The sequence below is a fragment of the Schistocerca piceifrons genome, chromosome 1 (genome assembly GCF_021461385.2).
Source record: "Schistocerca piceifrons isolate TAMUIC-IGC-003096 chromosome 1, iqSchPice1.1, whole genome shotgun sequence".
Lineage (NCBI taxonomy): Eukaryota > Metazoa > Arthropoda > Insecta > Orthoptera > Acrididae > Schistocerca > Schistocerca piceifrons.
The window spans coordinates 759,998,351-760,013,125 of NC_060138.1; the positions used below are offsets into that span (position 1 = coordinate 759,998,351).

Consider the following 14,775-nt stretch of genomic DNA (forward strand, 5'->3'; position numbering starts at 1 on the left):
TTCTTTGTGGTATTGCAGTTTTAATAGTGGGCAGTTTATTTAACACCTGTTGAACTTGGTCTCTTTTTTTTATGTATTCAGTTGCTCATCCAAAGATGTCAAAAGTATATTGTAGTATAAGGAGATTTTATTGAAAAGAGACATTATAATTTTACATCTTTTGCACCTGAAATAGTCAGCCTGGAAATTTTTGTAGGCATACATTTACATCCACACTGACATCTGTATCTACAGTATATCTATACTTTGTAAACCACCATATCGTGTAATGTGGAGGATCTTAAAATACCACTATCATTTCCCCACTTTCCTGTGGTTCTGGAGCTTTATTTTATGGCATTTTTAGTAAAGAGCAATCATATGAGGATTGTCCGACCCCGGTGGCTGAGTGGTCAGCACGACAGAATGTCAATCCTAAGGGCCCAGGTTCGATTCCCAACTGGGTTGGAGATTTTCTCCGCTCAGGGACTGGGTGTTGTGTTGTCCTAATCAACATCATTTCATCCCCATTGACGCGCAAGTCGCCAAAGTAGTGTCAAATTGAAAGACTTGCGTCCGGCGAAAGGTCTGCCCGAAAGGAGGCCCTCGTCACATGACATTTACGTTTTTATATGAGCATTATTTTGAACACAGAAAGTACTTACCTTCTACGTGTTGTTGTTGGAATAGCTAGGAGGACCAGTATTGAATGTAATTGGACGATGTTCTGGGATGCCATATTTTTACTAAAACATTATAATTGCTTTTCAGTTTTGTGTCTCCACAGTTCCTACTTAGCATCCCCTTTCATATCATTGGTCTCTTTTAACCTGTTAAGTGGGTAGCATGCGTGCGCGCACGCACTTCTTCCACAGTGGGTAATATACACCAGTGCGCCCGTTCGCGGTGGTGCTGCGCACTGTTCTCATGTTTTCCTTCGCGTTTTCATTGTTGAATTTAAATTGATATTGGGTGGAAATGAATAAAATATATTGCAGAAGTTAACAAAACTGTATTTTCACAATATTACATATCGTTTTCAGTGTGAAACCTTTTAAAACAAGGTGCTGCACCCAAGGAAACTTCGCATTCTGCGCACCATTATGAAGTCTCTTTGCAAAGGCCTTTTCTCATACACACCACACACCTCCTTGTTGGTCTTTTCTTCGTTGTGGGTGGCAGAAGGTCTGGAAAATGCCTGGCTGTAAGGCGTGTTGCTTTTGGTGTTCGAGATGGGTGTCCTACTGATGTCCCTTGATGTGGTGAAGATATGGTCAACTGTTCACCAAGACTAATCAGGAAGCTCAATCTACTTTGTTCGCCACCATGCTTCTTGTACAGAATGTATGCATTGTAGCATGCAGTGTTCAACAAGTGGCGGAAAAGCTTCTGATAGTATTTTTTCAGCCTGCTTCTGGCCATCTGGTAGCTTTGTAACTGAGAATCGCACCTATCCACGCCCCCCATATTCTTGTTGTAGTCAACGACAACTTGTGGCTTTTGAACGATTCCCTTCTTCGAGTTTGCATTTACAAATGTATCGTCATGGAAGGTGCTGACCATAACAATGTCTCCTTTGTCTTTCCATTTCATTACCATCTGCTTGCCTTTGTACCCTGTTATGTACTCCCCTTTCTTCAGTTTTTCCTTTTTTTACGAAGTCAGGGAACCCCTTCCTGTCTTGCCGCAATGTGTCGACAACATCGGTGTTATTGCTGGTTAGTTTGTCCACCAAATCTGTACTGGTGTACCAGTTGTCAAGATAAATACACTGGCCTTTTCCGAGTAGATCATGTGCAAGCTCCAAAAAAATTTGAGAGGTTATTTTTTCGTCTGGATAGTGGCTACCATAATTAGTGTCCTTTCCAGTGTAAACAATAAAGTCCCATACATACCCAGAACTGCTTTCACAGAGTTCGTACAATTTGATGCCAAATCTGCTACGCTTTGATGGAATATATTGCTTCCATCCAAGCCGTCCTTACCAGAACAACGATTTGTCAATGGTGATGTTCCTTTCTGGCATGTACACTGATCTGAATTTATGCCGCAGATGCTCCATAGTGGGGTGAATTTTGAATAGTTTTCTGCTGGTAGTGCCTAGTGGATCATATGAGGTATTGTCAGCAAAGTGGAGGAATTTCAATAGAAGATGAAACCGCTTTTCACTCATCACTTTCCTGAAGAAAGGTGTGTCAGCTGATTTCCTCTTTGAAAAGTACATTTTGTGGTCTGGTTTGTGAAGAATTCCTTGAAGTACAAGCGTTCCAATAAGTGTTTTTACCTCATCGTCTGTAGTATTCTGCCAACTGTGAACCCTGCAGTGTGCTGCTAAATTGGGATGAGAAGCCATGAAGTATTCTGCATATAAGTTGTCTGTTCAGCTATCATTGTGCACAAAGCATCATCCACAAAACACATAAAACAACTCATCACATCATTTTGTTTTAGAGGCACAACTGTACCACTATTACCACTGAACAAATATTGAATACGAACTGAACTAGCATGCACAAATTCACTTGGTACTGTCTGCTGCAGTAGTGTCTCGTCGCCAGATGTTTCTGAATCGAAGTCACTTTCACTAGCCTCAACATCTGTATCTTGAAAACTTTCAGAACTGTCACTGAAATTATCGTCACTTTCTAAAAGCAGCTTCTCAATCTCCGAATCTGATAAATGACTTCTTTTCGCCATTGCAAAAGATCACTCACTAACGCTGTGGTAAACACAGACGAAAAAGGCGCGCTTTTGCGGCTTCTTCACAGGACGCATTTTCTCGACGCACGCTCGAGTGGACAATGTTATAACTAGCCTAGAACACGCTGTGTTGCATGACAAGAGCTGCCATCTAGTGGACGAAGCACAACTAATTCCACAGTGTCAACGGCAGGCCGATAACTCGTCATTCCCACTAGAACACAGAACACAGTGGACGGATATATCTGTCAAACCCACTGTGCAATAGCAGAGCATGGATGGATATATCCGTCATGCCCACTTAAAAGGTTAATATGACATTGGTTCTTTCATACCCACGTGTGTCATATTCGTACTAAGGGGGCAAAATAATAATCTCAGATATATAATAACACAATAGTAATTTTTGGTCAGTCAGTTCTGAACAATAGAATCACATGACTTATGATCTGCACTTACATTCTGGTACATATTATGGGATCATATTGCAGCTCCTCAATAACAGAACTCCTTCTGAACTCCATTGGTCACCACATATGACTTACTAAATGTGGGTGCATTATTTTAGTCTTGAAAATGTGAAGAAGTGTTTCAGAAGGCAGCTAAGTGGGAGTGTAATCAATGTGGCTGAAATCCTTTTGTGTGTGCGTGCGTGTGTGTGTGTGTGTGTGTGTGTGTGTGTGTGTGTGTGTGTGTGTGTACTCTGCAGTTTCTGTCTCTTCAAAGTTCAGGAAGTGTTAAATCTTTCTTTGCATATCTTTGCGTATGGCAGTCACTAGTGCAATAAAATGGCATAAGATTTCCAATAGCATAACCATTCTAGGAAGCTTTTGTCACAACAAAAAGCAGCAGACATTAAGTGTACAGCATGGTGTAACATTAAATGTCAGCAGCCATCTGATGATGAACCTGTCAGTTCGAAACGTAATAAATAGCACTGTTAACTGTTGCTTGTTGCTGTTTTATTTTATTGTGTGAATTAACCTGTATTTTACACAACCATGGTCTCACCTCGTCAATTTTCAGCAAAATAGAACTCTCATACAATTTGGTCCAAGGAATGACAGCTTCACAACAGCACTGGTTTGGCAGTAAAGTTATCATATTCCTTAGGTATCATTTACTATAATTGTGTGTAGGTCATAACTGAAGGACGTCCAGCTGGCTTTTCTGAAACTAAGCCTCATTATGAATGGGACTGGCACTGGCTTCACCACAGAACTGACACCACAGATGATGTGTGATATGCTTTGTATGAGCGATAGTCCACACACTTTTCACATTGAGCTTGCAGTACCAGATGATGGAAGTGTGTCAGGGGAGGGGGGGACTGTGGAGTAATGATGAGGGCTTGACTGGAGTAATCAGTTTAGAATGGGTGGAGGTTCCAGTAATAATGCAAAGATGGAGGCTTCTCCAGGATAGACTTCTGTAAAGAATTGTATCAAGCCAGTCATCAGACTGAAGATCATAACAATAACAAAATGGCAGTGTACTGTCATGGATTAAGTAGAAATTTATGATTCTGTCTATGGCCCAAGTGCAGTCTTATTGTTGTTGTCTCCTAGTAGTCCAGGCCATACCGTAGAAGTTAAAATCTCTCAACACAAAGTTGATGTCACTATAATTGAAATCAGATCATTTCTGGAAGGCACAATCCTTAGTGGGTTGCAAATAGATGACAGTGATGTACTTAAGTTGGAATCAGTCAGATAACTAGCGCTGTTTTGTGTCCCTACCAGAGAGATTGAGATGTTGACACCAGCCCTGGTGAGGACCTTGCTGCCAAGCAGGTTCTGTGACCTCTCTAGAATGAATTTCATGTTATTTGTGATGGCTCAGCACATTAAAGCTCCTCTTTGGCTGTGCTACACTGTAAGGATGTTGCACGTATGTTTCCTGCATGTCTGCTATAAATGCCTGTATAATGACTGAGATAATCGTGAGTCTTGAAAGTGATTGATCTGGTTGCTTCAACTTCTTAATTTTAGTATGTTATTCAGCTGTGCAATAATTAGCTGCTGACATAAGAGACTATGTGATAAATAAGCTTCTAAATTGACAAACAAGTTGCTGAAGTGGTGTTAAGTCGAAAGGCATGTTTCTGGCTGAGAGCCATGTGACATTTGATGATAGTTCTTTTTCAACTAATATTAATTATTAGTAGCTTTGTTCATTACAATTTGTGTTGATACTCTTCTGTGTATTTTAATATTGTGTGTGTGCTCGCGCGTGTGTGTGTGCGCACTTGTAGATGTGGATGGGGTGTATGTAGGTACAGTTTTCTATGTCGTGGTGTTAAGTAATTTATGTCATCACATAGCTGCAAACAGATACCTGATTTAATAAGAAAAATTATAATTAAAACATCTCTCTCTTCTTCATAAAGCAAATGAATGCATACATGTATAACTAACAACTTTGTGTTTTCTTTTTCTTTTTGTTGACATGTAGGTATCTTTCACAAACCGAGGGATGACTGGCGCATTGTATGTCGACTTTATCGGGGTCCATTTTTAATTGTTGAATTTCTTTTCTTGATGGGCGTGAATGTATATGGTTGGAGATCATCTGGTGTAAACCATGTGCTGATTTTTGAATTGGATCCAAGAAATCACTTGTCAGAACAGCATATTATGGAAATGGCAGCAATATTTGGAGTTGTTTGGACACTGAGTGTACTGAGTTTCTTGTACAGCTCTGCTCTTGGCATTCCACCATATGCTTGCCCACTCATGCTCATAATACTGATGGTACTGTTCACATTCAACCCAATGAAGATTTTTCGTCATGAAGCACGGTTCTGGGCTATTAGGGTGCTGGTATGGTACATTTTCTCTTACCGCTTAGACTCTGTAGTGATTGAGTTAATGTAGTGCTAACATATTTACGTTTGAGTAAAGGATTATCATAGCTGAAAGCTGTTTTTGTAGTAAAAAATTGCTTTGTTTTTTTCACATTTGCCGGCTGCTGTGGCTGAGCGGTCCTAGGCGCTTCAGTCTGGAACCGCGCTGCTGCTATGGTCGCAGGTTCGAATCCTGCCTCGGGCATGGATGTGTGTGATGTCCTTAGGTTAGTTAGGTTTAAGTAGTTCTAAGTCTAGGGGACTGATGACCTCAAATGTCAAGTCCCTTAGTGCTTAGAACCATTTGCACCATTTTTTTCACATTTGCTTCTGTAATTGTTTTATTTTATTTTAGATGGTTTGATTTTGGTATTTCATAAGATGTACTACACTATTTAAGTAAACTGTAATTTAGTTAATGCATTACTGACAAAAGTTTATTCGGACTTGCTGAACAGGCATTTGTTGTACATTGAGCAATAATATTGTAATTGGACAGTGTGATTTGAACATTATCAGCCAATCAAGTTTTGGGAAGTGGGGTTTTCCCCATTCTCTACCCCTAAAGGGAGAGTCTAGAGTCAGGATCCTTTCAGGTAAGAGCCAAGTGGGCTGTTTGTGGGGCAGAGGGTATCCCAGTTGCAAATATGTTTGAAGGGGCGTGGTAAAGGTTTGTTGGGGGTGAGAAGTTTTGTTGGATGGTGTTGGTAGACAGAGAGAGGGGGAGGGAGAGAGAGAGAGAGAGAGAGAGAGAGAGAGAGAGAGAGAGAGGCATGAAGTGGGTGGAGGAGTTAGGAAGGGGTAGCTGGCAGCTAGGAAAGATGTAGCTGGTGTGTGGGATAGGATTTCAAGAGAGGGAGGCAGCATGTGTGTGGATAGGAATGCAACATACAAGCACATGAGCCAGGGAGCTCATGAGGGATTCAGTGGTGATGACATGGAAGCATAATTGGAAAGGGATGATAGGACAGAGGAAGGAGAGATTGAGGCCAGGTGTGCCGCAGTGAGGGAAGTATTGCAAGGAAAACTACCTTCTGCACATTTCAGAAAAGCTGATGCTGGGGTGTAGGATCTAGATGACACGGGTTGTGCAGCAGCTGTTGAACTCAAGCTGTTGTGTTCTGCCACTGTATGGCCAACTCTGTTTTTGGCCACAATTTGGTGGTGGCCATTCATTTTGGTGGCAGCTGGTTAGTAGCTGCGCCTGCATAAAATGCTGTACATAAATTGCATCAGAGTCTTAATATGACATGGCTGCTATCACAGCTGTCGCTCCCTTGGATGGGTTAGGATAAGCCTGTGACAGCACTGGGTTATATGTGCTCCATGGGTGTCGGGCAGGTCTGGTATTTGGGACTTTCACAGGAATACGGCCCCTGTGGGAAGTGGGTGGGAGTAGAAGTGGCTTAAGGGTGAACCAGGGATGGGAAGGATCGTGGGTAGGATGCCCCTTATTTCTAGGAATGATGATCAATAATAACCCCTCCCTTGCACCCCATCCCCCACCCACACACAATCTGTAAGCTACATTGTGCAGGCTGAATACACAATGTTTGGACTGCAGTTCTGCAGGTAGACTAGGCTGAGGGCATGTGCCAGGTGGAATTGATGAGGAAAGAAAGGAGGTGAGGAGTGGGAAGGAGAGGTGAGTAAAGATGTCTGATGGCACAGAGGGAAGCAGTGGGTGAACTGGATAGGAGTGCTGAAGGGAGAGGCAGCATGGGAGGGGGGGGGGGGGGGGGAGGGGTTGGATGCCAGATGACTGGAGTTGGGTCCTGGGAAAGAACTAGCTATACTGGAGCAACCCTTCATCACCTGGACTGTAACAACTGAACCATATTCTCCTCTTTGATTTTACTACCTATCACCGGGGCCAAAAATGAGGAACATCGCAGCACAATCGTTCCCATGTTTCGTAAAGTGATATCCTGCTTCCCACCCAAGCTACATGATATCCTGGTCCATCTCTATGCCACAACCACTCCAAACCACTTACATGTGCATCGTATGATCACTGTTGAAGGCCCAGGTACATTATGGGTCCAATTTACCCATGTTGCATGTCCTACTCCAGTCCCGTCACAGGCTTATCCTGTCCCATCAGGAGTAGGGCCATCTGTGAAAGAAGCCATGCCATATATGACCTCTGCTGCAATTCTTGCACAGGATTTTATGGGAGCATGACCACCAACCAGTTGTCCACTTAAATTAATGACCACTGCCAAACTGTAGTCAGTGGCAGAGGAAATTACTCAGTGGCAGGACATATTGCTGATCACAACATACTCAATTTTGATGACTGCTTTACAACTTGTGCCATTTGGGTCCTTCCCCCCCCCAGCACTAGCTTTTCTGAATTACATAGGTGGGAGACATCCTGCAGCACATCCTTCATTCCCATAATTCTTCTGGCCTCAGTCTCCATGATTATGCTCCCCAAGGGGCTCATGAATTTTTTGTGAGTTCCTGATGTGTGACGCCTCGGTGCTCCGAGCGAGCTATTCCATCATTTCTTTACAGGCTGCATTTTCTTCACTGTGCCCCTCTCACCCCATCCTCACTCCTTCCCTGCTGCTCCCTGCTCCCCCCCCCCCACCTCCCCCCCCCCCCACCTCCCCCATGTTCTTACATATGTCGATCTGGCTAGCCACCTGGTTTCTTGTACGCCTTGTGGTTCCCCCCCCCCCCCCCCCCCCCCCCCCCCCCCCGCCTTGACTTTTCTCTTTCATCCTTCCTTTTTGGCATTTTTGGTCCCCCTTTGGGTTTCACCTCCACTTCTAAACTTTCTTTCCATAGTGTGAGACATTTGGGGAAAAACTCCCTGCCTAGCACCTATGGTCTAGATTTGTCTCTCCTCTTCCTTTCCCTCTTTCTTCCCCACCGTAACTCCTCTCAGCCCCACCAGGTCACCAGCATGTGTGGCCAGTTGTGTGTACCCATCTGGCTGAGTTCCCTGTCAGCACAGGGATCACGCTTCTGATACCAGGGCTGTTGCCTCTCCATGTATGCCTAGAAGTGGTTGCTTGTCATTATGGAGCATTGGAATTCCCCGGAAATGGCCACTGTGCCAGACAGCTATTGGCACCCATAGGGAGAAACCCTGATTGGAGTGGGTGGTATCAGGGTGGGTGCTTGCTGTATGAAATGTATCAAGCTTCAAAAGTCTAGCTGTTCTTCTACAGCTAACTCTTTGGATTATGGAATGCTGCTTCTTATGATCCTGTAGCCTTCCCTTCCCTGGCTACTGTCTGGGATAATGGCCAGGCTTGCCGGCATTGGGTGAAACACTTTCTCCGCTACCTGATCTGTACTAGGATGTTGGGGACAAATTCACCGCCACAAAGCCATTATTTTCTGTGGAAAACATTGAAGACAAGTTTGACAAAAACGTGGAATCTCTCAGTAAGATGCAGTCGGGTCTGTGTACATCAAAACTACTTCTGCCACCCTGTTGCAGCTCTTTGTGCTTGTGATCTCCTCCTAGAGAAGATCAGGGTTACATGTTATCAGTGTGATGTGAAGCTGTACTGTCCCACCACCCATGAGTTGCCTTCAGTGCCTGCATTTTTTCCACTTCTTCCCGATGTACTACGGACACTCTGTGTGGTGACTGTGGACACGCACTATGTGGGGGAAGCCTCCATGTTTCACCACCTGTGTGTGTTGATTGTCTAGACCATCTCTCTCCATTCTCACCAGATTGCCCAGTTTATAAGAAAGAAAAGAAAATGCAAGAGTATAAGTCCCTGGATCGTCTGTCTTACACTGAGGCTCATCAGAAATTTGACCAGCTTATTCCTTTGGTGATGACTTCTACTTTTGCCTCTGTTTCATCCTTTCCCCCTCCTCTCTCTTCTTTATCCCAGTCCTGGCCCCCTCTCCTCTCCCCCACCCCAGTGATTCCCATGCCCTCCTATGCAGGTGCTGCTCCCCCCCCTCCCCCCTCTGCCATCTTTGGCTCCAGCTGGTGATGGGGCTCGGCCAGAGGCCAACTGCCACAACTTGGCTGCTGCACAAACAGTCTGTGTGCCCCAAGGTAACCTGCTCTCTTTTGGTTCTGGATCTTTCAGAAGCCTGCTCTTCCTATGTGCCCTGCCCTCCTCATCCTATGAAAGAGGAGGAGGAGGAGGAGAAGTAGTAGTAGTAGTAGTAGTAGTCATCCAAGGACAAGCCCCCTCCCCGGAGGTGCGACCTCCCGTCTCACAACCTGAGTCTGACATTCCGTCCTCATTGGTGATGTGTGGTGACCTGGTGGCATGATTATCTCCAGCCCATTTGCCTCCCATTTGGATACCACCTGTGTTCTTATTCAATGGCACCATGACAGATGCTACCGTCATCTCCCAAAGTTGCAATCCTTGCCTTTTACTTAGCAGCTTGTATCATTCTCCAGGAATCTTATTTTAATGATGCTCACTCACTGATCTTTTGTTGATTCTATGCTTTCTGTAGGAACCAGGTCAGTCCTTAGAGGGCTTCTGGTGGTGTCTGCACATTGGTCTGTACAGATATTGTTAGTACATGGACCCACATTGTACCCTATTGGAAGCTGTGGCCATTGGGGTCCACTTGGGCTCTGTGGTCATGGTTTGCAATCTCCCTCTCCCTCTCCCTCTCCCTCTCCCTCTCCCTCTCCCTCTCCCTCTCCTGACAGGCCACCTACATCTGCTATATTGCTACACTACCTGTCTGCCTTCGGCAACCCCCCCCCCCCATTTCCTCCTCCTTGGGGGACTTTAATGCCCATCACCCTTTATGGGGTAGTGCTTTTCATCTAGTCAGAGGCTCATTCACCAAATTCTTGCGGACCATGTCCAATGTCTTCTAAATGATGGTTCCCCTACTCATTTTTGTGCTGCATGTGGCACTTTCTCCGCCGTTGATCTTTTACTCCCCCCCCCCCCTCCCCTCTTTCCTCCTTCCTTACACTGGTTACCACACAATGACCTCTGTCATGGTGACCACTTCCTGTTGATTGTTGAATTCCCTTCCCACCTCCCGATGCCCTTGTTATATGATTGGTCTCTATATACCTCCAGGTCATTTTTCCACCTTCTTTGTCAGGTTGTATTGATTAAGTCATCTGTGATCTATTTGGTAAGACAATCCACACTGCCAGTATTGCCGTTACCTGCTTGACAGGCCCCATTTTCCATCAGCCAGTTCTGTGGTGGAGCACGGTGATTGCCACTGCTATTCGTGATTGTCATTGCGCCTTGCAACATCTTAAGCTGAAACTGTTCTCTGCCAGTCTTATTACCTTTATATGTCTTCATTCCAAAGCCTGTTACTTAATCAAACACAGCAAATGCGTGTCTTCAGTGTGTCTTGTCTCCTCTCTAGCTTTTTCTGTCCCTTCATCAAGGGTGTGGGCTACACTCTGCAGCCTCCAAGGTTGCCAGTGGCAGTCTTCCATTCTGGGGCTTGCCCTTCCATGTGGCCTTTGTACAGATCCATCAATTCTCACAGAATATCTCATGACCCGTTTTGTGATGGCATCAATATCAGCCTCCTATCCAGCAGCCTTCAACCTCTGGAAGCAGCAGGCTGAAGCTTACCACTTGTTTTTTATCCCATGTCTGTCAAGATCCTACAATGAATGTCTTACTGAATGGTAGCTTCTTCTGGCTCTCTGTTTCTCCTAGGATTCAGCTCCTGGCCCTGATGTCATCCCTAACCAATTGCTCCAATACTTCAATCCTCCACAATGCCAATATCTCACCCAGGTGTTGAACTGTATTTGGCGCTGAGGCGTTTTCCCCCTCTCAATGCAAAGACAGTATTATGGTTCCTGTCTTTAAGCCTGGCAAGGATCCATCGTCCCTTGATAGTTACCAGCCAGTCTGCCTGACCAATGTCCCCTGCAAGTTTATAGAACAGATGGTGGCTTGTTGGGTCCCTGAATCACAGGAGCTTTTATCTCCTTACCAGTGTGGCTTTCAGGAGGGATGGTTTTCAATTGATCATCTGCATCAGTTGGAAACCACAGTTTTTCAGGCCTTTTATCAGTGCTGCCATCTTGTTACAGTTTCCTTTGATCTTTGTAAGGGCCATGACACAGCTGGGCACCATCAGATCCTCCTTACACTCTATGGGTGGGGTCTTTGGGCCTCCTCCCAACTTTTATTCGCCAGTTCCTGTCCCAGTGATCATTCAAGGTCCAGGTTGGCACTGTTCTCAGCTCTCCGTGGACTCAGAAGAATTGCATTCCACAGGGCTCTGTACTAAGTGTCCTTCTTGAACATGTGTTCTCTGCCAGACTGTTGGTCATCCCTGCTCTGTTTGTGGTTGATTTCTGTATTTGGGCAACCTCCCACTCAGTGGCCTCTGCAGGGTGACAGCTTCAGGGTGCTATCCCCTTAAGTTGAGGGTGATGCATTTCTGTTGCTGTGCTACTGTCCTTCCTGATCTGGAGTCTACTTCAATGCTCGTCATCTAATCGTGATCCTCCAGTTCTGTTTCTTGGGTCTTCTTTTTGACAGCAAGCTTACTCGATTGCCCCGTACCTGTCATCTGAAGGTTGGGTGTTTTGTAAATTCAGTGTTCTTCACTTCCTTGCCCACAGCTCTTGGGACATGGATCATTCGACCCTTCTCCACCTTTACTGGGCATTAGTTTCTGTCTCATCTGAACTATGGTTCTGAAGTTTACGGATCAGCTGCCTTTTCCATGCTGCTCCTCTTGGACACTGTTAACGATCATGGTATCCATTCAGCTGATAGCCTCCTGGTTGATGTTTGGATCCCTCCCGTATTGATTCAGCGGTCCCAGCTCCTGGTTTTCTATGCCATCACTATCTGTTCTTCCCCTCCTCAGCATTCCTATTCTAGTTGTTTTGCAGCTTTGGGCTGTGCCTGCATTCTGCCCATCCTTGGGTGGTATTACCAGTTGGGCTCTGCCACGCTTCTCTCCATCGTGACTTCCATCTGTCCTTCTCGCCCTCTTCCTTATTTTATCTCCCAATCAGCTCCACTTGGTTAGTTCCTTGGCCACAGATTCAGACATATCTCTTCTGGACCAGAAGACCTCCATCACGCCAATGGTGTGCCATTGTTTGTTTCAAATGCTCTTGCGGGAGTTTCAGGATGCCACTGCGTTTTACGCCAATGGCTCTAAATCCATTGATCATGTGGGATATGCTTCCATGTCTTCTGTTGGCATGGAACACCATCTCTTGCATGCCACATGTGGAGTATTTACTGCAGAATTGAGGGCCATCTATTGGGCCCTCTGCTTCATTAAATAGTTCTCACTCACCTGAGTCCCGTTATGTATGGACTCAGTGAATGGCTTTTAGGCTATCAATCAGAGTTTTTCCTCCATCCCTTGGTCTCTGCCACCGAAGACCTTCTCACTGATCTTGGTGATGCTGCTTGTTTGATTGAGTGCCTTAGGGTTCCTGGCTATGGAGGTAGCCTACGCTGCGAACTTGCTGATCATATGGCTGGAGGGGGGGGGGGGGTGGCCACCCATTTCCCGTTCTCTGTGACCCCTCTGGGGGTGGATGTGTGGCTTTACATCAAATCCTGTTGATGAATCATGAGCTGACTCTTGGAAGGCTACCTCTGTGTCTAATAAACTTCACGCCATGAAGGAGTTCCCACCACATGGCGTCCTTCCATCTGTCTGTCGTGGGGGGAATCTACCATCTTCTGCATCTTTGTATTGCTCATCTAGGTTGACCCATGGGTTTTTTACTCTGCAGTGAGCTACCCCCCTCTGCCCATTTGTAGTTGCGGGGCTCCCTGCATGACAATCCATATTTTGCTGGGCTGCCCCCTGCCTCTTAGCCTTTCACACTAAATATGCCCTCCCAACTTCCTTGTCACGGGTTTTAGCAGATGACCCTTGCATGGTTACATCTGTCCTCAGTTTTGTTTGCGAAAGTGGTTTTTACTCTCATGTATAAATCCCTGAAATTCCCTCTGAAATTTGAATCCTTCAGTTAGCATAGGCTTTGGTTCTGGAGGCACTGATCTTGCCTCCACACCAGCCAGGTTTTCCCTACCTTTTCCCTACATTTTGTCTTGTCTGTTGTGCTGTTTTGTTTCCCTTTTTCTTGTCTCTTCATCTGCTGGTGTAGTCCGTCTTGTATCGTGGTAATGGTATGGTGTGGATGTTGTGAAGGGTCGGTGGCGGTGCTGGTGTCCCACTGTGCGTAGCATTTCTGGGGCACCCCCCACTCTCCCCATTTCCTCCCACTCCCTTCCTTTTCTTTCCTCCATCTGCTACCGTGAGGTCTCTTTTCTCTCTTTGTTTTTCCTTGATGAGGCTGTGCTGTTTGTGTTGTTCTTCCATTCATTTCTGCCATCCTAGATCATGGGACAGATGACCTATTTGCTTGGTCCCCTACCCCCAAATCAACCAACCAACCAATCAGCCAATCCATGACTGTGATGAACTGGCAAATAACACTGTACACACCGATATTGCAGATATATGCAAAATTGTGTTCATATTTGAGTCACTTTGGTTCCTGTACAACTACAGAAAACATTGAAGTTATGTGAGACTGACTTAATTGGATCATTTGACAACTCTGCTTGCCACTAAATGATTTAAATTCTATAAGAAGATTTTTGCAAGTTATGTGAAGAAAAAATGTTCACAATGAGCATGGCTTTATATGTATTGAGTCAGTGAATTATAATTTTTATTTAAACAGCACATAAAGCACGCATGCAGTGTTGTGTTCCATAAACTCCAAACATGAAAACTAAATGTGAGAGATTACATGGAGAAATGAAAAGTGAATAACAAATCCCAGAAGCTGCTTGAGATGAAAAATATATTCTCAAGAACTGTAAGTAGGCAGATCATCCACAGACTTTGGTCAAGAGTGAATGGTTACATGTTGTTGACTTGCATGGACAACTGGATAGACCTTATGGTAACGAAAGTACTTTTTTTCAATAACAGGTTTGGGAAATGATAATTGTAGATGGAACACCCAATGCCACCCATTGTAAGGAGATTTGGTGACATAGGGGTAGATTTTTTTAAATAATTTATTCTGCATACTTTTTTGTTGATGGGACTCCCTGTGATATTCAGGTGATTTGCTAGTGAACAGTACAGACTTGCTTCCTTTGACACCCCTATTGTAAATGGAATATGGCTAACATTATAGAAAACTTGACAGTTTAAAGCAGACAAAAATAGAAACATGATGTAATGTGTTAAACTATACATTCATTGTAAACCATTAGAAAATGGCAACCAAAATTCATGCAGTGCCAATGAATCAACCA

General features: G+C 44.7%; 1 protein-coding gene across 2 annotated transcripts in view; it reads left to right on the plus strand.

Moving 5' to 3' along the window:
• LOC124712237 (xenotropic and polytropic retrovirus receptor 1) overlaps positions 1-14,775 on the plus strand; it is a 123,617-nt gene that overhangs the window by 50,011 nt on the left and 58,831 nt on the right. For both annotated transcript variants that reach the window (XM_047242534.1, XM_047242542.1), the window contains exon 5: positions 5,134-5,501. In XM_047242534.1, coding sequence (XP_047098490.1) covers positions 5,134-5,501 — 368 coding nt within the window. The remainder of the gene's footprint in view (positions 1-5,133; positions 5,502-14,775) is intronic.